This window comes from Sinocyclocheilus grahami, unplaced genomic scaffold (genome assembly GCF_001515645.1).
Source record: "Sinocyclocheilus grahami isolate Dianchi unplaced genomic scaffold, SAMN03320097.WGS_v1.1 scaffold797.1, whole genome shotgun sequence".
In the NCBI taxonomy this organism is placed as follows: domain Eukaryota; kingdom Metazoa; phylum Chordata; class Actinopteri; order Cypriniformes; family Cyprinidae; genus Sinocyclocheilus; species Sinocyclocheilus grahami.
This window is the reverse complement of record NW_015505976.1, coordinates 427,244-454,636: the sequence shown is the minus strand read 5'-3', so window position 1 is coordinate 454,636 and position 27,393 is coordinate 427,244. Positions and strand designations below refer to the sequence as shown.

The 27,393-nt window shown below is 36.1% G+C and overlaps 1 protein-coding gene across 16 annotated transcripts in view; it reads right to left on the bottom strand.

The window, feature by feature from the left end:
- Positions 1-27,393, bottom strand: part of celf2 (cugbp, Elav-like family member 2) — a 175,022-nt gene that overhangs the window by 27,353 nt on the left and 120,276 nt on the right. For all 16 annotated transcript variants that reach the window (XM_016246408.1, XM_016246403.1, XM_016246407.1 and 13 more), the window contains 4 exons: positions 21,092-21,174; positions 16,379-16,427; positions 10,083-10,217; positions 4,137-4,216 (listed from right to left, as the gene is read on the bottom strand). In XM_016246408.1, coding sequence (XP_016101894.1) covers positions 4,137-4,216; positions 10,083-10,217; positions 16,379-16,427; positions 21,092-21,174 — 347 coding nt within the window. The remainder of the gene's footprint in view (positions 1-4,136; positions 4,217-10,082; positions 10,218-16,378; positions 16,428-21,091; positions 21,175-27,393) is intronic.

Sequence of the window (27,393 nt, the reverse complement as noted above, 5' to 3'; positions counted from 1 at the left end):
TATATATATATATATATACTGTATATATATATATATATATATATATACTTTATTTATTTTTATATATTTTGTCAGATTTTAGAGAGATATATGACCTGGGTTGCCATGCACACACTCCCATGAAATATACAGGCGTAAATGAGCGTGCATCTGTGGAGAGACACACATACACACACACCACAAAAACACAGTAACGCCATCACAGAGATAAAAAGAGACAAACATATCAAACGAGATGAATGTCCAGGGAGACTATTGCAAACCACAGCACTGAAAACAACCCTTTGAGACGACAATAAAGGAGCAAGGCCGCTCGCGACTGTGTGCGTGTACCCAGGCGCATGCATGACCACCCTCTGTCATATCCGTTTTCATTAAGTAATGACATTCAGAAAGGCCACAAATTCCTCGGTGTGAGGGGAGGGTGGAGAGATGGCCGAAAACAAACAACAACTCGACACAATTTACTCACTCTAATCTTAACCGGGTAATTACTTTCTCTTTGCAAAAAAGATTTGGCAAAAAATGTCTATTTGGTCACATACTGTGCAAAAAGACACAACAGAAGCACCCTGAAGCGAATGGTGGATCATTTATACATGGTCAGCTGGATGAAGGATAAATATATTTGTCAATTTAGCCATGAATTGATAATTACAGACCTTCAGAGGCTTGACAAAACAGCTTAAATCCATTAGTGCCAGCGATTGGTTAATAGGTGGTCTTTAAAAACTGGGCGTTGGTGTTAAAAACTGCATGTATACAAGGGTTAACATGCAATGGGAAATTCGCAGAGAGTGGTGATATGCGTGCGCAAACCCGAAGTCGCACACACACAGGCGAATAGTTAGGGCCCTGTATTAGACAGCTGTCAGCACCCTCTGATTTGGTGTGTCAGAGCTTTGACATTTTGACAGGCACTGAGACGGACTGCTAAACTCTAAGAGCAGCACGCCGACATTTTACAGGGCAAATACAATGCAAGGGACCATCGGAGGTCTGTTATTAAAGCGTCTGCGACATCGTCACCGTGAGACCCATCTGCTAATGGCAGACTGGTTGTGCGGTGGGTGCGGGGGGTCCTTCTTAGTTTGACCCGCTTGGCCAGGGGTGGTTTTGGCAATGCCTGACAGTAATAACAGGGAGCGAAGAGGCACTTAATATGGTGTTGAAAGTTCTGCAGAAAAGTGAGTGACTGAGGGAAAATTCTGTTTTAAAAAAAAAGTTCCATCTTGTTCAACTTCATAGGGAAAATATTAGAATCTGTACAAGGTTGTAATACTGGTCGCCAATTCAAACAGAAACGAGAGAGAAAAAGATAGAGAGAGTAAGAGAGGCTCTGTTCTTAAATCTCATAAGCTTGCCTAGGCAGCATCCTAAGAGAAATAAACATTAGCATGCTAAGCTGACAACCATATTCTGGTGAAAATCGTGAATGTGGACACATTAGTATTCCGCTAAGCTAACATCAATACTCTCACAAGAAGTGGACACATTAGTGAAATTTTGCGAGGAAAAAAAGGTCCATTGTCCATTTTAAATAGTGTAGCAACTAGTACAGTTCCAAACCAAGCAACTTTTTATTGTTTAACATGTCAAATGTATATGTTCAAAGTTTAACAAACTGGAATTTAATGCGAAACACAGTAGACTTTAATAGTGTTAAACATTAGCATGTTGTAAGCTAACAGCACAACACTAATGAACAAAAAAACACAAAAACTGGGTAAAATAGTTCACTTTAATTAGACATAACTAGGGCTGGGTTTTGACACAAATTTCACGATTCGATTCGAGTCTCATTCACAAGCTTGCGATTCGATTACCAATTCGATTAGATTCAATTCAATATCGATTATTTTGGATATATATCAGGTACATTACTTGCCAAAACAAAATCATTTGGTACATTACTATAATATTGAAGGTTAAAATTGACTGATTTGTAAGCTATACAACTGCTAAAATAACACTTAATGAAGTTTTTTAAAGAATAAAGTTACAATTACATAATAATACTTCGTCTTCAATTCGTTTTTTTGAAATATAAACATTTAAATGGTGGCTGTCATAAAAAAATGATGGATTTATTCAAACATAAATGAAACATTGAAGAACAGTCAAATTTATAATGAATATGTTATATGGTGCATATATTTAGCAAAATACCGCTCCTTACAGTTTATTTTTCTAGCTGATTAATGAGTTTATGGTCACCGAATATGTTTTTTCTGAGGTAAATGTGATGTTACATGACATTGTTTACAAGCCATTATTGACATCTTTGCACGGCAGAAACACTGATTGAGCGATTACATAAGACAGGATATGGATTGTAAAGTTGTACTCTTTCTTTTAACTGCTAAGCTAACATCAATACTCTCACAAGAAGTGGACACATTAGTGAAATTTTGCGAGGAAAAAAAGGTCCATTGTCCATTTTAAATAGTGTAGCAACTAGTACAGTTCCAAACCAAGCAACTTTTTATTGTTTAACATGTCAAATGTATATGTTCAAAGTTTAACAAACTGGAATTTAATGCGAAACACAGTAGACTTTAATAGTGTTAAACATTAGCATGTTGTAAGCTAACAGCACAACACTAATGAACAAAAAAACACAAAAACTGGGTAAAATAGTTCACTTTAATTAGACATAACTAGGGCTGGGTTTTGACACAAATTTCACGATTCGATTCGAGTCTCATTCACAAGCTTGCGATTCGATTACCAATTCGATTAGATTCAATTCAATATCGATTATTTTGGATATATATCAGGTACATTACTTGCCAAAACAAAATCATTTGGTACATTACTATAATATTGAAGGTTAAAATTGACTGATTTGTAAGCTATACAACTGCTAAAATAACACTTAATGAAGTTTTTTAAAGAATAAAGTTACAATTACATAATAATACTTCGTCTTCAATTCGTTTTTTTGAAATATAAACATTTAAATGGTGGCTGTCATAAAAAAATGATGGATTTATTCAAACATAAATGAAACATTGAAGAACAGTCAAATTTATAATGAATATGTTATATGGTGCATATATTTAGCAAAATACCGCTCTTTACAGTTTATTTTTCTAGCTGATTAATGAGTTTATGGTCACCGAATATGTTTTTTCTGAGGTAAATGTGATGTTACATGACATTGTTTACAAGCCATTATTGACATCTTTGCACGGCAGAAACACTGATTGAGCGATTACATAAGACAGGATATGGATTGTAAAGTTGTACTCTTTCTTTTAACTTACCTTCGGATGTTTAGACATGTTTATTTTGTGCTGAAACTGGTAATAATGTGGAGGAGACCAGTTCACGTGCGCCTCACGCTGCCACTTTTATTGAACTGAGGCACGCCGCGCTACAGCGATCTGTCACTCCACATTAAACAGTGCCAAAATGGCATTTATTGTTTAAATACTGCAATACAATGGACAGAATTTGAAACCTGAGACTTTGTTTCATATCAAAAGTACCAAAGCACAATGCTTATTGCGATATATTGGATGGAAGGTGCGCTTCAATGTTCCGTCCATTAACTGAAAACAGGCTAGAATAATCGATTCTTGGGATTTAAGAATCGATATCGTTCCATAAAAATGAGAATCGATTAATATCGATATCAATATTTTTTACCCAGCCCTATACATAACTACTTATTTAGATACTTTGCTGTAATGAATGAAATATTTTTGTATCAATGTCATATATATCTTTCACCATTTTGGAAGAAAGCCGCTAAGCTAACAACAACACTCCAATAAGTAAGCGCAAATTAAATGTGTTACTTTTAATCAGACATAACTACTTTTATTGATGCTATGAGATGCTTTATATTTAGAACAGACATTTCTTACTGCATTGTATGCCATCTTGGATGGATTTTTTGACACAATGCATTACGAAATTATCTTCCTCTCAAAGTTTACATTACAATTTGGTCAGAAGAATGTTAGAAGAACGACCAAAAGAAAGCATCTTCTGGAATAACTTTGCAAACCCTTAAAATGCTGCCTAAGTAGGGTTAGTCACTATGTTTTGGAACAGAGCAGAGATAGAGAGAGGAAGAGTGAGAGAGAGAGTGAGAGAGAGAGAGAGAGAAGACAAGGGTACAGTACCTCCATGGTTTGAGACTGATGCATGGCTTTGATTGCATTCTGTGCCATAGCCCTGGTAGAAAATGTGACAAACGCACATCCTGCAGGAGGGAGGGGAGGGACGTGGGAGGGAGGAGAGGAGAGGAAGGAGGAGAGACGAGAGAGAAACAAAACAAGACAAAAGGGTTGGACAGGTTGTTATAAAGCCAAAAAACAAAGATCGTACAAAGAACACAGCAGACAACAGTGCTATACAGTTGCTAGAATAGAACAACCAACATTCAACATTCAGCTTCAGATAAACATTCAACATTCAACATCTCAAAATACACACTCAACAAAATGTCAGCAATGGATATCAGTTCTTTAGTTTCGTTTGGTGTGATGGCTTGGAAACTACAGTATAGGGCTGTCAAATTTTTTTTTCCGAATTTCGAATATTCGTCGAATTTAAAATAAAAATCCACATTTGAATGCAAAAACGTTGCATTCGAATTTTAGGTGTGCGTCAGGCAGCCTTATCAGTGGCGCACAAAATGCGACGACAATGTAAGTGTCATTGCATTTTAATGTTTTTGTTAACCTATCCAGTTGAACCCACTAGATGCGGCGCTGCTGCGTTGTTCATTCGAAATATTGCAGAAAAATAGAACAATCAATGCGGGGAAGATGTTGTTTACGTCAAAACCGAAAACAAGCCGTTCACACAGAATGCATATTTATCGCATTTTCTAGAGGGACATCTATCACCGCTGCACTCGCGTCTCGCACAAGAGAGACGCATGTTTAGAAAGCTATGTAAAATTAATGTAAGTTCAACTTTTAAAAAACATGTCTCGAGACTTTATGGTGGTTTTCCCCATCCCACTGCATCTCAAGTTTTTAAATGAAGAAAGTACTCTTTGTGATTGGTTTTGGTCCTTTGTATTAAACTGTACATGCATGCATGATGCTGTTTTGTTTAAGTATTTAAGCAACTTTATTCATTATATATGGTTTATAAACATTATTTTAAACGTTATGCACTTTTTTCAAAGATAGTCGTGTTATTTTATTATGCTTTGAAGAAACGTGCATAATATTTTGCTTGATGCGCCCTCTTGTGGCCTCAGGAGAGAAGCCAAAAGCTTTTTTCTCCCCCTAACTGAAATTATGCCTTTTAAATTAGAATATAATTTGAATATTGATAATATTTACGTAAAAAATTTGAATTTAGTTTTTCAGCCATTTTGACAGCCCTACTACAGTATGCGGTTAGAGTGTGTGGCTAGTTTCATCTCTCACACTCACACACACATAAATTGTTTATACATGTGGGGTTACTGTGATACCAAAAACTGTAATTGTTAATACCAATTCCAGTGAAATTTCACAATTTTGAAACCACAACAAAAACTATAACATGATAACGGAAAATAAGTTATTTAAAAACGTAAACATTAATATTAAAAATAAATTAAATGTTTCATTCATCCAAAAATTACTTATTGAAGCTTGAACATTTTGATAGAATGGCATTTCAATGGAGGGACAGAAATCTCTCAGGCTTAATTCAAAGGTATCTTAACTTGTGTATCGAAGATGAACGAAAGTCTGAACGTCACAACAGGTTTGTGTAAATGTCAATTTTCCTTTTTGAACATGAAATATAATGCTTCAAATTATTAATGGAATTATTCAAGCAAACAAAGAAACAAATCAAGAGCAGTGAGTGATTTCCCCTTTTTTTCTTCTTCTTATTGTTTATTATTATCATCAAAATAGTGGCACATCCCATAGACTAAATGTAAACTGCAAAGCCAAGTATTTTTATTCAAAATTATTTTAATACTAACTTTGTACCTAAGTATCTGTGCTACTGATATCCCCACCAAACCTGTTTCATTCATATTCCGTCTGTTCATAAATATGTAAAAACACACCCAATTTCTTTCTTTTTAAACAACTGTAATCAAGGCGAACAATCCCTGGAGGGGAGTGTGTGTTTCGGGAGAGCTTGCAATGGCATCTGGGACAAGAAGTCTTGGAACCGAAGTGGTGCAAGCGGAGGCCAGAAGAACAGGCAATATGGAGGCCTGCTGGGGGAAAACGCAGCCCTGTTTGAAGAGCTCTACTCTACTGTGCAGTCCAGCACATTTATACATATGGAGGACACACGCATGCATGGACAGTCTAGTTAATGGGTTAACTACTTCTCACACGTCTACATATGTGAATACTCTGAGATAGAAGGGAAAGAGAATGGAGGAGAGGAAAGAACAAAGACTTGGCGTCCTGTCTTTTCGTAAATGGTTCTTTTTAAATTTGGAGACTCGATTTACAATGTGATGTGTGTCCAAGTGTTTTTGGCTAGAGTAACATGGACATGCTGGGCAATTTCATATTACTTTCTCTCTTTTCCTACTGCAACATTCCCATGCTGCCATAGAGAATTATGGGAAAAGCAGTTTTTCGCATAAACCTGTCAAGTCATAAACTGACTAAATAAGCAGTACTTTCTGGAAAACGTTATCATTATTCGTCATCCACAGTACATAATCTGCACACAAAATACAGTACAGTCAACATTCACAATTATATATGAAAAATACTACCACATTTCCACCTTGATTCATTTGAACATTTTAAATGTCATGTGTCACATGGTGTAACCACAATTTTCCTACACTGTGAAAAAAAAAAATAATAATAATAAAATTAAAATAAATATATATTTTTAAGGTAAACAACAATTATTTTACAAATATCGTGAATTATTAATTAACAAATATTATTTTAGTTTTTGGGGAGTTGCACCACATGACATTTTACAATTTGAAATAACCATGATTTGTCATAAAAAGGCCAAATTATTCAATATTTTAAAGAGACGTATATTAAAAAAAAAAAAAAAACTTCTAATATAAAAAAAAACTGTTTAAAAATGTTGTCTCTTTTCCACCTCCCAAACAAATAATATCAATACTTATTTTAATTCAGAAATTAAAAGAATTAAAATGTTCCACATAGAACAGGTGTATTCATTGCATTTTAAGGTTTTTTTTTTTTTACTAAATTACAAAAAAGAAGCAAAACAATTTGCTTAAAGTCAGCAATAATTCCACCCAGCAATGTGGTGTTGCGACCACACGGTTGTGCTGTATATCTGCTGGCACCGTCTACCTGCTCCAGCGGACATACCTTTATTCTCTCCTTCTCATTAGCATCACTCTCTTCACTATCGCTCTAATACAACCTTCTTTCTGTCTTCAGAGTGGGTGAATCTGGCCCCGGCGAACCGGAGCATCACCACGAGTGAAAGCGGAATGAAAGGCTGTTTATTTTTAGAGTTGTTTAATTAGCTTCATCATTAAAGCAGTTTTGGACACTCTAAGGGTGATATTTGTGAGCACTGGCAGGGTGCGAAACTCTAGAGAAACCGTCTCGTGGGGGAGAAATGCAGAAAAAACTTTCTCTTTCAACTCTCAAAGTCCGTGTTTTTGCTGACCTGCGACTGCAGAATTCGTTCATGGTTTGAACGAACGGTGATCTGCTGAGATAAGAAGCTGTTAACGAGGAGACCGAATGAAAGAATTTCCAAGGAAAGCGATTAATTATTCTTATTAAGCAGCCCTCTGGAATACTTGATGGTGATTGGTCAATCGCAGCATTCTGGGGTCAATTTCTTTTTGGTATAATGAGCGCAAAACGGCATAATTGTCCTAGTCAACGGATTTCCTCTGCTAGTCTCATACCATCTTTTTCATGTCCATTGATTTAATTAATGCTTAGGTGTTTTTCTTGCAATAGTGACCGTCTGATTGTAAATTTCCCTCACATCTGTCGTAGTTGTGGCAAAAACAACACAATTACCTGTCAGTGTCATTAAAAAAAAGAGAATGAATGAGGGCGAGATAGAGGGAAAGAGTTTTTTGAAGAAAGTGGGGTAGCTCCCAGGGCACTGCGCTCGCATGTGGCCTGATCTATATTTTATTAATAGTGAAGTTCAATGATGATTGATAGACCGCTTTAATAGCAGCACGAGAGCGCTTTTAAAGTCGTCCAAGTCCATGGGTTTACCATACACCTCTTTTACGTACACATTTGCTCATCTATTTATTCATCCAATCCTTTTTTATGGGAGGGGGTGGTAGTTTCTCTCATAGAAGCATTTCAAATATATCTCCAACCATGAGCTCAGGGAATAAAGTTAATCTCCTGTGGAATTAAAATATTCATGAGGACAGGAGGAAAAGACGGAAAATAAGAACTGCGGAGGAGTAGCGCGAATGAGCGGAGGATGGAGGGACGACTAGTGGAGTGGATGAGGAGGATAAACGAGTGATAAAAGATAGCTGTATGCGAAAGCAGAGCATTGTGGGAAGTTGGAGGTACGCTGTAATTCCCTGCAGGTTACATCAAGATGGGAAAATCTTCAACACTTATCATGTACCACATATATTCCCGTAATTCTGGAGGAAATCGAACATCCTTAAACACACTGTGAAAGACTTTGCTAACTACAGACCTTGATGGCTAGAATGGTGAAACCACTAACTAGTATCTCTCACTGCCATGTTTGATCAGAATGTATGCATATGTCTACAAAAAATATCCCTTTAATGAAGTATAAAAACACAAGCATAATAATATATCAAACGTGTGCTCCATATAAAGAGTTGTATTCTACACTTTTGTTGCAAGTCCAAATTAGTTTCTTGCACCAAAAACACATTTCCCACACTCTTTATAACTAAAATTGTTTTGATTTTGCTACTGCACCTTTAAGACATCTATATTTAAATAAGCCCTGATATGATTTGCTAAATGTCAAACTAGTTCCAACCCGATCCCACAGAATAATGTACGTATTTTACAAGCTGTCGATTTCGTACGAGTTCATATGATGTGAAACGTACAAAAGAAACGTACGGTTTGAAAAAATTCACCCATAACCCCACCCCTAAACTTAAACATCACTGCGCTAGTGAGAAATGAGATTCCACCGTTTCGCCAAAACGTACAATAGTTACGAATTGCCATGAGATTGTGTTGATAGTTCACATTGTTGTTCTCAAGGAAAATTCTGTCATTAGTTACTCGAAAATTCTGTCATTAATTACTCACGCTCATGTCGTTCTAAAACCCTTAAGACATTTGTTCATCTTTGGAACACAGATTAAGATATTTTTGATGAAATCCGAGACCCTCCATAGACAGCAATGCAACTGACATGTTCAAGGCCCAGAAAGGTAGTAAGGAGTTTGTTAAAATAGTTGTGGTACTCTTGTAAACACGTGTCGAAGACTGACACAGAAGAGAAGAAATTGTTGAATAAAGTCGTTATTTTTGTTTTCTTTGCACACTTAAAGTATTCTCATAGCTGCATAACATTACGATTGAACTACTGATGTCACATGGACTATTTTAACGATGTCCTCACTACCTTTCTGGGCCTTGCCCGTGTCAGTTGCATTGCTGTCTATTGAGGGTCAGAAAGCTCTCGGATTTCATCAAAAATATCTTAATTTGTGTTCTGAAGATGAACGAAGGTCTTACGGGTTTGGAACGACATGAGGGTGAGCAATTAATGACAGAATTTTCATTTTTGGGTGAACTATCTCTTTAATAATTAATAGCTGTTGATGGGCGGTCATATGTTAATGAGCTTATGGTTGTGATGTCACAGTTGTGATGTCGTGTCCGTTCACATAAAAAGTGAAATTCTGTGTGACGCGAAACAATCACCACCAATCAGAACATATGTTTTGTTTACTATTTAGCTACATGGAAAGCTGTATTGGACCAATGAGGTTTCAATGTGGGCGTGGCTACCCATCGTGATGCTTCATTGCTTCGCATTTGGTTATCTTACTGTGTTAGTTTCAGATATGCGTTGAAAACTTATTTCAAAAGAGCAAGAAAAATCCTGTTTTTCATCATGTTCCCTTTAAAAATGTAAAAAGAAAAATAAAGTATATGTCTCACCTCGGCTGAGTCCGTCTGGTCCCCTCAAGATGCGACACTCCTCGATCTGTCCGAAAGGAGAGAACATGACCCGGATGTCGTTCTCATTGCATTTCTTCGACACCATGCCGATGAACAGCTTTCTATCCTCCACCGCTGAGAGAAAAGAAGGGTAGAGAAAAGAAATGTGCCCAAGTGTGGTAAAAAAAGACGTTACGGCTGCATGTGATCAATGTCTCATTAGCACATCAAGCCCAGACACCCACAACCGCAAATTTTCGCTTGGTTCTCTTTGATCTTTTCTTTCATTGACCCGAGCACACTCTTTTGCCCGTAATCTGTGTGTGCTGCCTTCTAGTCCTCCTGGGAAGATCCTATTTACGAGCTCGGAGGCCGTAATTATGATGTGATGTGCATTTATGTTGGAAATAAAATGGATGTGAGTAATTTCATTTTTATTTCTCCCCTTTTCAGTTCACCATAAAGACAGGAAGCTCTTTAGCGCTAATGCACCAAAATGAAGAGGAAAAGGTGCATTAGGTGTGTAATTGATGCTTTATTTATGTATTTTATCATTCTTGTGCTGCCACAGAGAATGATGGGAAATGTAGTTTTGCTGCTCACCTCATTATCCGGCTAAATGAGTAGTGTTTTCTGGCCAGCTGTAATGCTATTTTGTTTATCAACAGTAGATAAAATGTGTACAAACTACATTGGACGACATATGGAAGACTCCACAAATATCAGTGGAATCGGAATTTCTTTATTTAATCTTTTGGCTAATTTGATTTTGCTTTCAGCTTCCTATAAAAACATACAACTTTCAGCTCCATTTAACATGTTACGACGTAATATTGCGAATATGTATGGAAACACACTTCCAACTTAAATTAAATGAATGAATTAAAGGGGTCATATGATGCGATTTCAAGTTTTCCTTTCTCTTTGGAGTGTTACAATCTGATTGTGTATAGATATGATCCCTGAAGTTGCAAAGAGATATTCTTTATCAAAGTTAAGACTCTGCCATGCCCCCCCCAAAATGGCTCGTTCTAACACGCCCCCACATATCTACCTCACTATGTGGAAATATTAGCATAATGCCGCCCACATGTGCATGCAAAGAAAGAAGGCGTGGTTTCAGTAACCGCAGTTAGTGTTGAAGCAGCATGTCAGGGAGACGCTGTGTGTTTCTAGGCGAAAGCAAAAGCACTTTATTTGGCCTTCCGAAAGTAGATGCATTTAGGAATCTTTAAGATTACTTACAACAGAACAGCAATGCATTTTATGGACGACTGTTTCGTGAACCTAGGAGAGGAGGTAATTCTGACTTTGCTATGACAATCTGGCGCTTCTGAATCAGCTACTGTTTTGTTATTAGTTTAAGTATTTGCTATTGACTGTTCAAATGCAGAGTTTTGAGCATCATGTGTGCGTGTGTGTCTGTCACGCGACTCTGTTCCCCTTTCAGGCTCTGTCTTTACATTTATTTTGAAAGATGAAGCTCGCGATTATGGTAAGGGGCGTTACATTTCCGACGAGTGTTTGCGGTGTTCGGCCAATCACAATGCACTGGGTCAGCTGGCCAATCAGAGCAGACGGCGCTTGTCGGAAGGAGGGACTTTGTAGAAAATGAAGCGTTTGAGAGAGGCGGGGCATAGAGGACCTATAATAATGTACAGTATTTGAAAAATAATGTGTTTTCTGAACATTAAAGCATGTCAACATATTCTGTTACACCAAATACACAAAATAATGATCTTTAAAAAAGCATCATATGACCCCTTTAATAAATAAATACAATTGTAACAAATAAAATAAAATGATAACATAAAACAACTTCATAGTCCCCAATAGTAAATTTAAATCTTACAGTATGACTTTGTGTATTAATCATAGACCTTCTATGATGCAATATTTTTTACCAATTTCAAAGACATGTCGATTTTATTTATAAATGCATGTGTGAATTATTACAACAAAATAGGAGCCCATATGGAATACTGCACAAATATCCAAAAATAAAATAAAAAATGAAATGCAATGGAATAAAATAAAATAAATGAAATGAAATAAAATAAAATAAAATCCCCCAATTGTGGCTTTTAAACTTGGAATGTTAATGTATGACTTATTTTTACCATTATATCACAATGATCACAATTCAATTTTTAGAGGTAGAAACAGATTTCCCTACAATGAATAACATTCCGACACCTTGAACGCAGTGAGAGAAAAACCTTTAGATGTTTCTAATCTGAAATGTTCGGCATAATGGGAAGAGGACTGAACAAGAAGGAAATATTAAAAATACATATGAAATCATATATTCGGTGACAGTTTGCAGTTGTGTGTTTATGCACGCTTGAGTGTGTGTGAGAAAGAGAGCAAGAGAGAGGCAACTGTAATTCAATTTTTTTTTAATGAAGAATGTGTCAGCTCTTACCGCTGGGCGGCCGATAAGCAAGCCGCTGCACTCTGGGAAATCGATAGCTCACTTGTTTATTTTGCTGTTTGAATTGTTTGTGCATTTAACAGCGACAGGATGAGCCAGCGATAAGTGCTGTTTCAATAGCTTCGCCTTTACGCACACACAGTGTCATACCAGAAGATTAACCGCACACACAGGAGCATGGTTCTCAGTTTGATGGGTTACAGTGTTCACTAATGAGCTTTGCTTACAGTGAACATCTGATATAATATCATCTATGTGAGACGTTTTATGGAGGGTCACATCTATACAGTGTTAATTTTGGCAGCAGATTTTGATTTAGTTTTAGTCATAGTCTTTTGAATAAAATGCCATTTAGTTTTAGTCATATTTTAGTCATCTGAATTGTTTTTCGTTTTAGTCGACTAAATATCATAATATTTTAGTCGACTAAATCTACAGTAATTTTAGTCGGCTAAAATTGAATGGGTTTAGTTAGAGTGTAATGCATTTATTAAGCATTTCTCCAAAATTTCCAAACTCATTATATAGGTTTGATATTAAGGTTTTACCATGACAGAGGTTTTATCATTTAATTGTGGTGACACACAATATGCCTTTATGTTAAAATGAAATAAAACCACTTCTCATAAAGAACAAGAACATGGTCTTCTTTTTAATGAAATACCAATGGTTATATAGGCTAATTGTGCATTCTTTATAGCAACTTGTTTACCATATTCTTCATTCTTTCAAGCAGACATATTTCTATAAATAAATTTAGATTCATCTTTAGGGCTACTAATGTTTTTCAGTCAAGAGCAGTGAGTGATTTTCTGTCTTTCTGTTGTTGCTTGATTAACATCAATAACTCGGACAATAGCAACTAAATTAGGCTGCTATCCCTTTAAAATACGAAAGCACAGCTACAATGGATGCAATGTTCTGATACACGCTCTCCCTACTTTACGTTCACTTAAGACGCAATCAACTGTGTTACCTTGAATACTCATCAAAACGGACAATTCGACATCATTTTGCGTGTAATTCTCCGTTCATGGGATGCGAAAGAGTACTCGCGCACTGTGAGAGGCGCTTTCTGTGTGTATATGCTTCAGTGTCTGTGCTCAGAAAACCGGACCGAATTGAGTTCTCTCTTGCGCCGTCAGATTTATTTATGTGTCTGCTCTTCTCTTACTTGCCACATATTGATATTTTTGAACGTTTTATGCGACGTGCAGCAAGTGTATTTTAACTTATGTCCCACCGGTTCATATGTACGCATCTAACCTCTTATGCAGCAGATTTGTTCTGAATGAATTTCTTCCCAAATCGTCCCTCCCTAACATTTTCGTCTCGTTTTTATTCGTTGACGAAAATGTCAATATATTTTTCGTCATAGTTTTTGTCATTCAAAAAAGAGTTTTAGTTCGTTATCGTCTCGTTGTCGTAAGTGAAAAAAATGTCGTTGACGAACATTATGACGAAAATTATTCGTCAACGAAATTAACACTGCATCTAATAACATCCCCGTCACTCAGAGAGACAGACAGACACGGATCCTTTTACACTGACAAGCAGCAGAGCCCAACCTGACTCTGAAGAAAATACATGAAATGCTATTCGCACACCATTTTATTTTCATAATAAGTCATTTTAGAGGCAGAACGAGTTATTACATTTTGATTAAATATTACAACTAAGGTTTTTCTTTGGAATAACATTCAGCAAATCAAATACAATAAGACCAATAACTAGTATTAAGAAAGTTATTATCCACTGACAGATTGGTTCAATTGACTCATTGAAAAATAAACATTAATATGGCTTGCAAGCAAGTTGCTCTACACAAAAGCAATTTCTAGCTGATGAAATATTTTAGCTGTTATGACTCCCTATGACACAATATTTTACTAATATCCAAGACTTTAAAACATCATGATTTATTTACAAATACATGTGTGAAATGATTATTATTTTACAACAGATTTAAACAAATATTTACAAGATATTTAAATTTTATTACACAAAATTATTATAATTGATACAACCATTATACAATGTGGGAGTCAGTATGATTTATTTATTTATTTTATAAGATATTAATACTTTCATTTAGTGAGGATGTATTAAATTGGTTAAAAGTGGCAAATTATTTCACATAACTAGATAAAAGCAGTGCTTTTGAACTTCCCATCAAAAATTCAAATAAATAAATAAATAGTTTCATGATTTCCACACTGGAAATAACTGAAATCGAATCAGCATATTACAATAATTTCCAAAGTAATGTGGCTCTGAATACTGGAGTACTGGTTGCTGAAAATTAGGATTTGAATCACACAAAAAAATTCCATTTCTTCTTTCCAACGGGGGTGCAAACTTTGTACTTTGTACATTAAGCATATCTCTCTTTTTTGTTTTTCTGAAGGTAGGTTATGTAGTAACATAGGTGTTAGAGTTACATCATCATTCGGCTCTCAAATCTCTGGAAATGTGGGCCCCTGGCCAAGCACCAACTCCCTTACAGTGGACTTTCTAACTAGGGCTGAACGATTAATTGCATTTGCGATAATATCGCGATATGAAATAACGCGATTTTTCAATCGCAGATGCTGCGATTACATGGTCACGTGACACGCGAGAGGAAAGAGGTGTGTTCGACTTGAAGATCGATCGGTGTAGCCTTTGACATCAAAGTACGGCGAGGGAAAGCATAAGGAGACGTCCGCTGTCTTATAGCTCTCGAAGTGCTTTGATGACACACACCGATCGGTCTAAGCAGCGCCGCTTCAAGTCGAGCGCGGGCCATCAGCAGAAAAAGAAAAGAAATAGAACAGTAAACAGCCAAAGGACGTAACTTAGAATGGGAGATGGATCGGTTTGTGAAAGCGAAGAGAAAAGCCATAGATGAAGTCGCACAGACCCAGGCAGGTACTGGTCATTTCAAAGCTAAATGCAGAAAATATGACGAGGCATATCTTGCTCTCGGCTTCACTCAGCGTGTCTATACTGGACACTACAGTCGTCATGTCGCGCCGCAACAGCTCTACACTGGACGCGACAAAGCGACCGTTGCAAATCATTTTAACTTTGTGTCAGTATGTCATAAATAGAACAAGGCATCAGTTTAATGTCGCGCCGCATCCAGTGTACAGAGCGTCACTGATTATAACGGTTCTACTGTATTTTGCCGTTCGCGTCCGGTGTAGATACGGTGTTTAATGTCATCGGTGAGGAGAAACGCCTGTGTGTGTCCTATGCCTTAGCGGACAGCATGAAACCCACAAATTATTTTTTTTACAGGTTTAAAGGGGGGCGCGACCAAAAAAGTTTGAGAACCACTGTTCTAAAGTTAACAGACAGTGTTTAGTGCAGTCCACATGTTTACATATGTTTATTACAGTGACTGTGAATTACCTAAAGTAGTGTGGTAAAGCAACAGATTTGTTTTTATATTTCTGCAATCTACTTTAGTTTGTGTGATTTGTTACTGACTATTGGTCATACTATACAATGATTTATAGCTTGTCTTTGTTGAATAATACAGAACATAAAGAGCTTTAAAAAAATAATTGCATATTAAATCGCAATTGCAATATTGGTAAAAAAAATCACAATTAGATTATTTTCCAAAATCGTTCAGCCCTATTCCTAACCACATCTATAAAATCTTTTTGTGAGCAATATGGCTTATGTGAGTGTGTGTATATGTGTTTGGGTCACTGCCAGGGCACACACTTAAACTATTCTTGGCCTGCGGCTCTCCTGGGTTTCAATAATTCATCCATCTCCCAGTCCCTCACACAAACACAGAGACAAACCCCCAGAACAAAGCTACAGTCGGACGACCTGAGAAAAATAAGAGACGCATACAGACACTCACCATTTGATTTCTCACTGTCTGCGGGCTTCATCTGTATGGGATGGTGCATCTGAAACACAGGACACACATGGGTTACATTTACACAAACACGGCACATTTACTACAACACACTCATTAACGCTCACGCCAGCACATAATCAAGCTCGTCTCACTGCCGGCACTGATGTTCTACATTATCGCTGTAATCTTGTTAATGTGTCGTCATTTTTTCCGCTGACTCCATTCCACTAGCATCTATCGAGATGAAGAATAAAGACGTACGTGTGATGAAGGTGATTTGTCAGCACTTTGCCGATGAAATGTTTATTGCGTTCCATCTTTCTTTCGCACACACTTGTTCTTGTCTATCTCTAGTCAACGATTTTTGGAATAATTTGCCGTACGCATTCTGCCGTTTCGTCTGCACAGCTTTTCAATTGTGAGTCAATGTGCAAACCTGTCAGATGTCTTTAATTTCCTCAATATACAATATCTCTCACCACATTTATGTATTTGGTCTAAAATGTCTCACTGCAGGGTTATTTATTTTCTCCAATCCTTTTCTCGAAATATTTCCTTTTCTGAAATATATATACATCACATGCACATTGCACACACATTATAAAATTAATGAAATATAATTAGCATTAATAAATTAATTATACCTTTTAAGAGACAGATATATGGAAATGATATTTTGACCTAGAATTGATGCATGCACATAAATCCAACTTATAAATTCATCATTTTGACAAATATGTAACAACATAATTAGGCATTTGTTCTAAAATAACAAATACTACTACTACTATGACTAATAATAATAATAATAATAATAATAATAATACATTTTGACCAATCAGATGATCAAACAAATATTTAATCATAAATAAATAAATAAAAATATTTTGTATCTCATATATATAATTGGTTTTAAAATTGTTTTATATTTTAATAGAAAAAGTTGTGCAAATAAATCCAGCTTCGCCATTCATCATTTTTGGTATTAAGATTTAAAATCAGAGATGCTATTCAATTACCTTTATCTCAAATACTCAAAAGTTGCGACATAAGGATGTGTGCAACTAATTTACTTGCACAGTTTTTAGGAAACTGAATAGTCAAATTAAACGCATCAAAACCATTGTGAAATTCACATTAAAAAATCTTTGAAAGCAAGAACGTGTTCTGTGTAAACATCTGCTAAGCCTGCACTTACACTTTTAGTTGCTCGTCTATTTTCTCTTTTTCTTTCTCAAAATCTCTCCTCTTATAACACCTTCAGGTTCATGGTCAGATCTTGAATCCAGCTTTGATATACTGCCAGATACCAGATCTGTTCAACACACACGGCTCTGTGTGTATGGCATCTGTCTCCCAATATTCATGTTGTCTTCTCTGTATAGTGTGTGCTTACATGTGGCCGTCACAGAGCTCGTGGACGTGTGTTCTCATTCTCTCCCATTAAAGGCCATGACACTAATAACAGAGATCATGCTCTGTTAGCAGTTTCTCATGAAATACACATGCTTGCTCTCACAACACACACATACAGACACCTGAAAGAAGTCAACATCTGCGGCTGGAGACAGAATGACAGCTCCATAACTCTTGGGTTGGATCATATATATATATATATATATATATATATATATATATATATATATATATATATATATATATATTAGAGCATGCACACAAACGCTTTCAAACAGATGAGACCTTCTTGAAACCAATTCAGACGGGGAAATTGATAACATCTGTCAAAGTCATAAACCGATAACCCACTGACACACACACACAGTTTGAGTTGAATTACTGAAATAAATGAACTTTTCCATGACATTCTAAATTATTGAGATGCACCTGTAAAAGCAGTCAGAAACAACTGAAGATATCTGTTTACTTCATTTCAACTTTGACCTTTATCACACACACACACACACACACACACACACACACACACACACACACACACACACACACACACACACACACACACACAGTCTTTGATGGTTTGCCCTGCTGCCGGCATCCTCAGGCATCTGATCCTGTAGGACACACACACTCTTTCTGACCATGGATAGAATACTTAAAGGTTTTAAAAGACCCAAGTTTGTTGTTTGAGGTTATTTGGTCTCTTTGGACACAGGCCATACAACATTTTTGTATTTACAATTAAAAATAGATATTCAGATGTTTAAGAAATGTTTAGAAAATTAGCTAGTTTCTCATTTCTTTGTGTGTGTGTAGTCCAGTGGTTTGAGGACACACACTGTGTGTGTTTGGGTAAAAGATCACAGAAGTCAGACAGATGGGCACACAGTGGGGATTTTATAAGCTGCCACACTCTCCTGACACACACAGGTGGAAATATTTTAATCAACTCAAATAGAGCAGCAAGGAGATGGATGGATGGATAGATGGATAGATGGATGGACGGACGGACGGACGGATAGATAGATAGATAAGATAGATAGATAGATAGATAGGACTCTGCACATTTCTACAGAACTAGAACGCCTGTCACTGATCAAATTCAATAAATACCCGGCTTGTTTATTAAATTTGCAAATATGTTTTCTTATTAAATATTTTGATTTCACTTCCAACAACAGTCTTATTAACCCCCTTAGCTAACATTTTCAAATCCATTCTGCAGAGTACTGCAATTGTTTTTTTCAAAATAAGCATAAAGTCTTCAGATTTCATTTGGGCCTGCTCATTTGCGACTGTAATTACTGTAAATAAATGTCTACTGCCCAAAAACTTCACAACAAGCTTATTCACAAAACTGAACTGATCTTGTAGTGTATCAGCAGGCTTCAGTGAACTGAATTAATGTAAGAGAGAGAGAGAGAGAGATGAATTCGCTCACAGCTGGAGGATACTTTAACAGACATGTCCTACATTAGCCTTCAATCGTCCTCACACACACGCCGCTTCAGAGACGGTCTGATTATGGCAGCAATTGATATGATAATCGTATGTGACATCTCTAGATCTGCCGTAGGCTAAAGGGTTCGGAATAGGAAAAACAACATTTCTAACTAAACAAAAAGATGATTTGAAAACAATGACAATAAAAGCAGATACTAAAAGCAAGAAAACAGTTTATCTGTCAGGTTTTTAATAGCATGTTTTCAAAAAAATGAATCTTGCTTTGACTGTATGGACAACCTTACATTTCATTTTATTACAGTTGACAGGGACCTTTGATACTGTTTTATACAGTCACAAAAACACACATTAAGCACAAAAACACGCAGTACACAAGTACACAAACATGTTTCAGGTGGTTCAAATACGGTTGGAGAGGAATACAGTTAAAATTGAATGGAATTTCAGCAAATAATGGAAAACAGAATTTGGTAAAGATAAAACTGTAAAACTCAATTAATTAGACAGGCTTTTTGATTAATACAATTTAATTTAACCATTAAAACAGAGTATAGAAAAATGAAAATGGAACAAAACTGAATTTAGAAATAAAACGGATTTCATAGGGCCCTATAATTATAATAAATTTTTTTGTGGTAATAAAAATAGATGTAAGTGAACAATAGCCTTTACAATTACTTAAAATACATATATAATAGCAATGAGGCAATAATAATTAGTTCAAATAAAGTATCAAAAGCAAGAAATCATATGGTTTTATTGAACAAAACTGTTAAAATACATAGTGTTATAAACAATAGAGCGAATCTACATTACGCATTACAACAAAGGCCTGCAGAGGGCGCCAACGGCCTGATGATTATTTTTACACATTGCGGTGCGATCTAATCCTTGTTTAATATTGAGCAAGCACCATTTCATTCAAATGTCCACTTAATCTTTAATATTTGGCCATTTCTTTAGGACAGAAATGCTAAAGCCACTGTACTTAAAAGAATGGCCGTGTAAACTCAGAGTGAGGGTTTGAGCTTTTATTTTGAAACCGCGATGTAGATTTATAAATGATTTACCTTACAAATCTGATGAAATGGCGCACGTAGCGTTCCCAGATGAACGTTATAATAAACCCAAAGTCATGCAGAGATGGCGTTTGAGACGCTCCACACATGTAAATTATAACAGTTCCTGTGGAACTACTGTGAACGGAGCCGCTGTGTGACGCATGTACTTGACCTACACGCATGTAAATAATTAAAGCGCATATACTGTATTAGAACAACATTGCATATACTTAATTAAATTGTAGCGTTTGTGAATTCACAATTATGCTTAATTATGATTTTTAAATGGGTTTAATTGAAATTGAATATTGAACAGAGGGCATGGTTTTATGTTTGCGCTCCTCCTCTCTGTCGCTCACTCATAGCAACCTAACGTTTGGAGGGGTGTGTTTAAGGATATTCTGATATGCCGTCAAACTGACGTCATCAGAAATGGTCCACTTACTGTGGCACTTACTGACCACAAATTTTTGACCGCTAGTGTACAGCCCAAATCCCTCCCATGACCATTTGTGTTTGGATTTCGAGAACAAGGGCTCTGATTTCATGAAAACAAACATCACTCGCTCCGTCAGAAAGCGCAAATCATAAACTCATTAAAGTCACTCATAAGCCTGTCTCCTCAACACAACTTCACACATTTTCCTGAACTACAACCTCTAGCAAAGGAAACCAGATTAAAAACTTGAAACTGTCGTCATTTGAATAAGAAATTCTCTGCCTCGCTAGCTTTCAGAGAAAGACAGACATGAGCAGATAAACAAACACTCACCCCAGTTAAGGTCTTTATGTTGTGCAGTGCATTCTGGGCCTCCAGGGCAGCTTTCCGTGTGTAGAATGTGACAAAACAGCACCCTGGGAAAACAGACAGAGACGGAGAGAGAGAGAGAGAGAGAGAAAGAGAGAAAGAGAGAGGTAAGCATTTTAAGCATGCAATAAGCCAAGTGGATTTGATCTTTTTCTTTTCGTCTCACTACCTGCTGAGAGAGAAAACAATCTCACTGCTGTCATACAGATCTCTGCCAAACTACACCACAGAGAAGATAAGGGACGAGGGAGAGAGAGCGAGAGCGAGAACCAGAATGAGAGGAAAGAGGCTAATATTTGATGCATAATAAACAGCCATTTGGAGTGGGATTTTGGACCAATGAGAGTTCACCCCGGCTACCCAGCTTGACGCCTCATGTTGTTGCAAGCATGACTTTTGTACTTTCTGAAAGAGAAAACACTGCACATTGTGGCACAATGGCAGTCAATCGGAACATACCTGAAAAAAAGAAAAGAAAAGACCAACAACAACAGACACAAGACTTCCAGACCAATGAGATTTCAGTAAGTAAAAACAAAAATTAAAACTATTTATTTAAACAAAATTAGAGTGCAATTAAATAAATAAATGTCTGTATGAATCTTTTTGAATAATTCAATAAAAAACCTAAGAATAATACAATTTAAAAAAAACGTAAGTCATTTGCTTATGAAACAGACACTGATCACGTAGGGCTGTAGCTATCGATTATTTTAGTAATCAAGTATTCTGCAGATTACTCCTTCGATTAATTGAGTAATCGGATAAGAAGTATTTTTTTTTATTAAAGAGCAATACTAAATATACAAGAGATAATAAGATAGATCTCTTAAAATAAACAACACATTTTTTATTTTTAGAAATACTTACATTTTTATTGCTGAAATTGCATACATTAATAACCGTGAAAACTAAATCCATTTAATGCATTTAATAGCCAAATTACATTCAAAATGCAAATACAAATATATCAATAAAAATTTTTAATAAATACAAATACAAAAATCTATTTCGCATTACTTAAAAAAAGGTCAACGGTACAAACTAAAACTAAGGCATAAATCAAAATAATAGTAATACAAATAATAATAATACCTAAACATTGCATTTATGTCGTGCAACTTAACTTTCAAGTTTCAGCCTAACTAAAGCTCAAGCATGACATGAGCCTTTACTGTCTTCTTGGAAGGCTTTGTGGCTTTTGTGAGAGGCAAATATCAGTGGACAGGAAGGTAACTTAGAACAAGAACAAGAGACCATACACAATTTCTAAACACAGTTTTCTGCAACATGAAATTAGAGTTATTTGGAGAATAAACCCTCTTAAATGTCCCTATACGTATTGGTGTGTGTGTGTGTGTGTGTGTGTGTAAAACTTGTTTTTGATATTCTTCATATTCTGTGTGCGGGACAGTTCACAGCAGTGATAGAAATTAATCTGTTCCAATAAGTTTAAATAGATTTGACATGGGCAAATCTTTTATGGGCATTTTTACCTTTATAAAGCCTTTTTTTTCTAAAAGTGTACATCATCTTTTGTGTCAAATTCTTACATTTGATCAGTCAGTTAGAATAAAAGACATGTGGACTGTTACCAAACAAATGATATCAGTATCAAAATTCATCTTTGCAATGCAGAGGAAACACAGAAGCTGCATGGGATGAATTTCCCTCACAGAGGGACATGAATGCATTTAGCCTGCAGTTACAAATGCATAAATAATATTTTGTTATTTTAAACATAAAACATTGAATACTGATATTTAAAATGATTTAAAAAACGAAAAGATACTTTAAAACCGCCAGCAGGTGGCAGCAAGTCACTGTTAAGAAGTGAGTCATCGCGATTGAACCGAATCATTTAAACGGTTGATTCATTCAGGAATGAAACGTCGCCATGTTGCAAAGAGAAGCAAACACAGCGCTGTGGCTGTGTTTGGAATTTTTTTGCTGGCAAAATAAAGCAAAAACAGGCAATATAGTGTCTAAAACGTAAGTATTACTCATAATATTACCTTCTTGTGTATTGAACTGTTGAATAAAATCACATTTGTAATCATGCTGATTTTAGAGGTGAAAACTGGCACTCTTCGTGTGATATTGACTAGCTTTCTTTCTGTCGTATTTTTATGCACAATGGCGTTTAATCTTTCACAAAATACAGCTAACGTAGGAAAATTATAACTAGCCACCATATTGATTTACGGTCTTAAATATGTCCAGCACCTTTTTTTTTTTTAAAAGGCTGGTCCCTGTTTTTATACAGTCTATGGTCTGGACCAGCGTTTATCGGGTTGTGCGTCAATAATAGTGATCCGTGGGGAAACACGGTCTTCCGTGTGTAGTTACAGTAAATGGATGATTTTTTGTATTCGAGTTACTCGATGTATTCAAGGAATCGTTTCAGCCCTATGATCACGTAATGTATTTCTGTGCAGCCTAGGAGGACAACCTAATGCGAAACTTTATGATTTTTTTATTATTTTGCATTACACTGTTTAGTGTTTTTTACTAAACAGTGTTTTGTTGTTAACTAAAAGTAATACTAAAACTGTTAAAATGGCATTAATTGAAATAAAGCTGAAATGAAATCAAATATAAATATTAGATGAAACTCTTAAACTTTAGAATTGTTGACTTGGAAGTTAATTGAAATGAAGTATTAAAAATTGCTAACACGCAATTTTTTATTTTTAAAATAAAAATAAGGCCGAATAGAAATAAAAAAAGAACTCATTAAAATTACAAAAGCACATAAATTACTAAAAAACGAATTAAAATTCAAACTAAAAATATACAAATAAAAGCATATTTAGAGTATTAAAAAATACTTTAATAGCATATAAATATTACTAAAAAGAACACTGATTTTCAGACTGAAAACTCACTTCAGACTCAAATTAAATATGTAACACTTAATGGACATGTTCCATTAAGCCACAAAATTGCACGATACTTTTTAAGGCCACCAAAACCGATCGACCAAAAGGCTCTGTCCTTCATCAGAAGATTGAAAATGAGTATATGTACAGTATACTGTATATCTGCATGCATCACTGTCCTTGACTGGGCATTGGAGCACAGAATCACACACACACACACACACACACACACACACACACACACACAGGCAGAGATCACCAGAGAGGACTGACAGAAAGAATCAGCTGGGGACCTTTGTATGTACGTGTGTGTGCGGCTAAAGCAAGCTGAGAGTGCTGGCATGTTTTATTTAGAGAGAAAAGAGAAGAGGAACAAGAAAAGAAAAAAAATGAGTGAAAAATGAGTTTTACTGCCAAGGAGAATTTTGGCAGGATAAACTAAGGACTCACTCATCCCTGGCAACAGTGCAGTCCAGTCCATGGCCAAAACAACCCTGTTCCCAGTGTTACACACACACACACACACACACACACACACACACCAGACACCAGTAAGTGATCATACACATTTAAACTCCCAACATGCCTGAAACATTCCCATCAGTCAACATTGACATTGGTCCTGGCTGGGGGGCTTAATGGCCCTGGGCCATTAACACAAAGGTTGCAATTTCAATCCCAATTAAGTGTGACCTAGGAACTGAAGTGTTAATGAGATCCCGGTCCTGATCAACCACCATTGTGCCTGAAGAAAAAATACTGACCCCAGGGGTCTCAAAGAACTGTATCCAGAATTAGTGTACTATATCTGCTAAATAGACATGGAGTCTAATGCTCAGATTGTTCACACAAAAATTCCAAGAGCTTTCTCAAAATTGTAAGCTTAAATCTGACTGGTTGGTTTTGAAAATGAAAACAGTGGCTGGTTGCTTCCTGTCTCAGTGGGAGGTCCCTGGCCAAAATGAGCTTCAGTGTGGACCAGACTTTATGGCATAAATTTACGGTTATACAGCAGTAAACAAAAATTTGTTTTCAAAAGCATGGTACTGATTGTATGAAACAATTGTGAAACATTTGCTATAGGGGGAGTGTTCACATGCGTTCTGTGTACAGAGATTTGAGTTAATACCACATGAGCCTAAACACTCCACAGCTACTCTAACAGTAATACTACATGAGCTCATAATACTCCAGTAGTATTAAGTAACACTCCACTACATCAAGACTTGGAAGGCATCGTGCACTTGCGTAAGACCAGTGAAGGTAAAGATAAATAATAAGATTGAGAAATCTGATAGTTCTGACGGAAGAGCCATGCTCAAATCTGTTGTAAAAAGCTATATACTGAACTCAAAGTACTGAAACAATTTAGTATGTTGCTTTGTTATTATTATTATTATTATTATTATAAAGGAAACTGTACTGTTTGTACATATTAAATGCAATATATAAAACAGTATTCAAATAAAATAATAATAATATATTTGTAAAATAAAAATCGTAATTAATAATGTATAACACACACACATACAGATATAAACATCAGCAGAAAATAATAACACCTTTTTAATTATTATTATTATTATTATTATTAGACTAATGCTTTATCTAACTTTTAATTCATTCAAACAGTAAATTCATTAATATGATGATGACGATATTATTATTATTTTAATAATGTTTCATTTATAACTTTTAATACATTCAAACAGTGTAGTTTCATTCTGCTGTTTAAATAACTGAAAACATACAATTAATAATGATGTTATACTGTACTATTGAAAGTTTAACAGTAAGTAATAAATGAAATGCAAATGCAAATAATAATATTAATGATAGTAACAATAATAATCTATGTTTTTCTTTTCTTGGTTTATCACCAAATCATTTCAATATACATACTGTCACACACAAAAAAAAATCATTTGTGTTGTGGTGCTTTCACATTTTAGGCAGGGGGTCACTAACAAGTGAATGATTTTATTTGTTGGTCCATATTGGCATAAAAAAAGTTTATTCGGCATTAACAAATTTGAAAACATCTGTGCTAAAGGATTTATTTACTTATTTACTCACTTATTTTTGCTAACTGAAGAGTGGTGTCATTTATCATATTACTGTTGCTGATTTTCCCATGTTTAAGGTGAAGGGGCACTTCACATTCTACCAAAACACACAGATGACAACTTGTGACTTACTGATTCTGCATATCATTCTCCTTTTCCAGTTCCTTCTAGAACATAGAGATGTCCAAAACCCTTCAAATGCTGCCTTCAAAACAACGCTAATACGTTAATATGAACCAGTCAGCCAATAAGATCATGTTCATTCCTGTGTTGTCAGCAAAAGTGAAGGAAACGCAGGCTTTCTCGACTCTGCCAGCAACTCATTCCTTGGCTGTTGACAGCGGTTTGTGTTTAATCGTGTTGCGACACTGGAAACTTTTGACAATCCCAGGCAGGGAGGTCAGAAGAGCCATCCTCAAAGTGTTTTCCACATCCGTACGTGGCAGGACTGCTGACGTACCGTCTGAAAGCCCATGCCTCACCTGAGATGGATAAGACAGGATAAAACCACGAGGCATACAACCGCCTCAAGAGCTCCGTGACCGTTCGCACTCGTGCTCAGACTCAGACTCGGAGAGTGCATGCTTACAAACCCAGGGCTCATGTTAGGGTATATGCACATCTAACAGTAACAGAAAGATGTTTTTATATTTTATAATATATTAAAAAGTGTACCTGTGCTACATTTCTTTAAAGGGGTCATATGATGCTTTTTTAAAGATAATTATTTGGTGTATTTGGTGTAACAGAATATGTTGACATGCTTTAATGTTCAAAAAACATTATTTTTTCAAATACTGTACATTATTGTAGGTCCTCTATGCCCCGCCTCTCTCAAACGCTTCGTTTTCTACAAAACCCCCTCCTTTGACGAGCGCAGTCTGCTCTGATTGGCCAGCTGATCCAGTGCATTGTGATTGGCCGAACACCGCAAGCACTCGTCGGAAATGTAACGCCCCTTACCATAATCGCGAGCTTCATCTTTCAAAATAAATGTAAAGACAGAGCCGGAAAGGGGAACAGAGTCGCGTGACAGACACAGTGATGAAGCTGGTATGTGTTTGCAGTACACAAGCCACGGTTAAGACAGCTGATTCCACTGTGATGTGACACTCTCTCTCTCTCACACACACACACACACACACACACACACACGATGCGCAAAACTCCGCATTTGAACAGTCAATAGCAAATACTTAAACTAATAACAAAACAGTAGCTGATTCAGAAGTGCCAGATTGTCATAGCAAAGTCAGAATTACCTCCTCTCCTAGGTTCACGAAATGGTCGTCCATAAAATGCATTTCTGTTCTGTTGT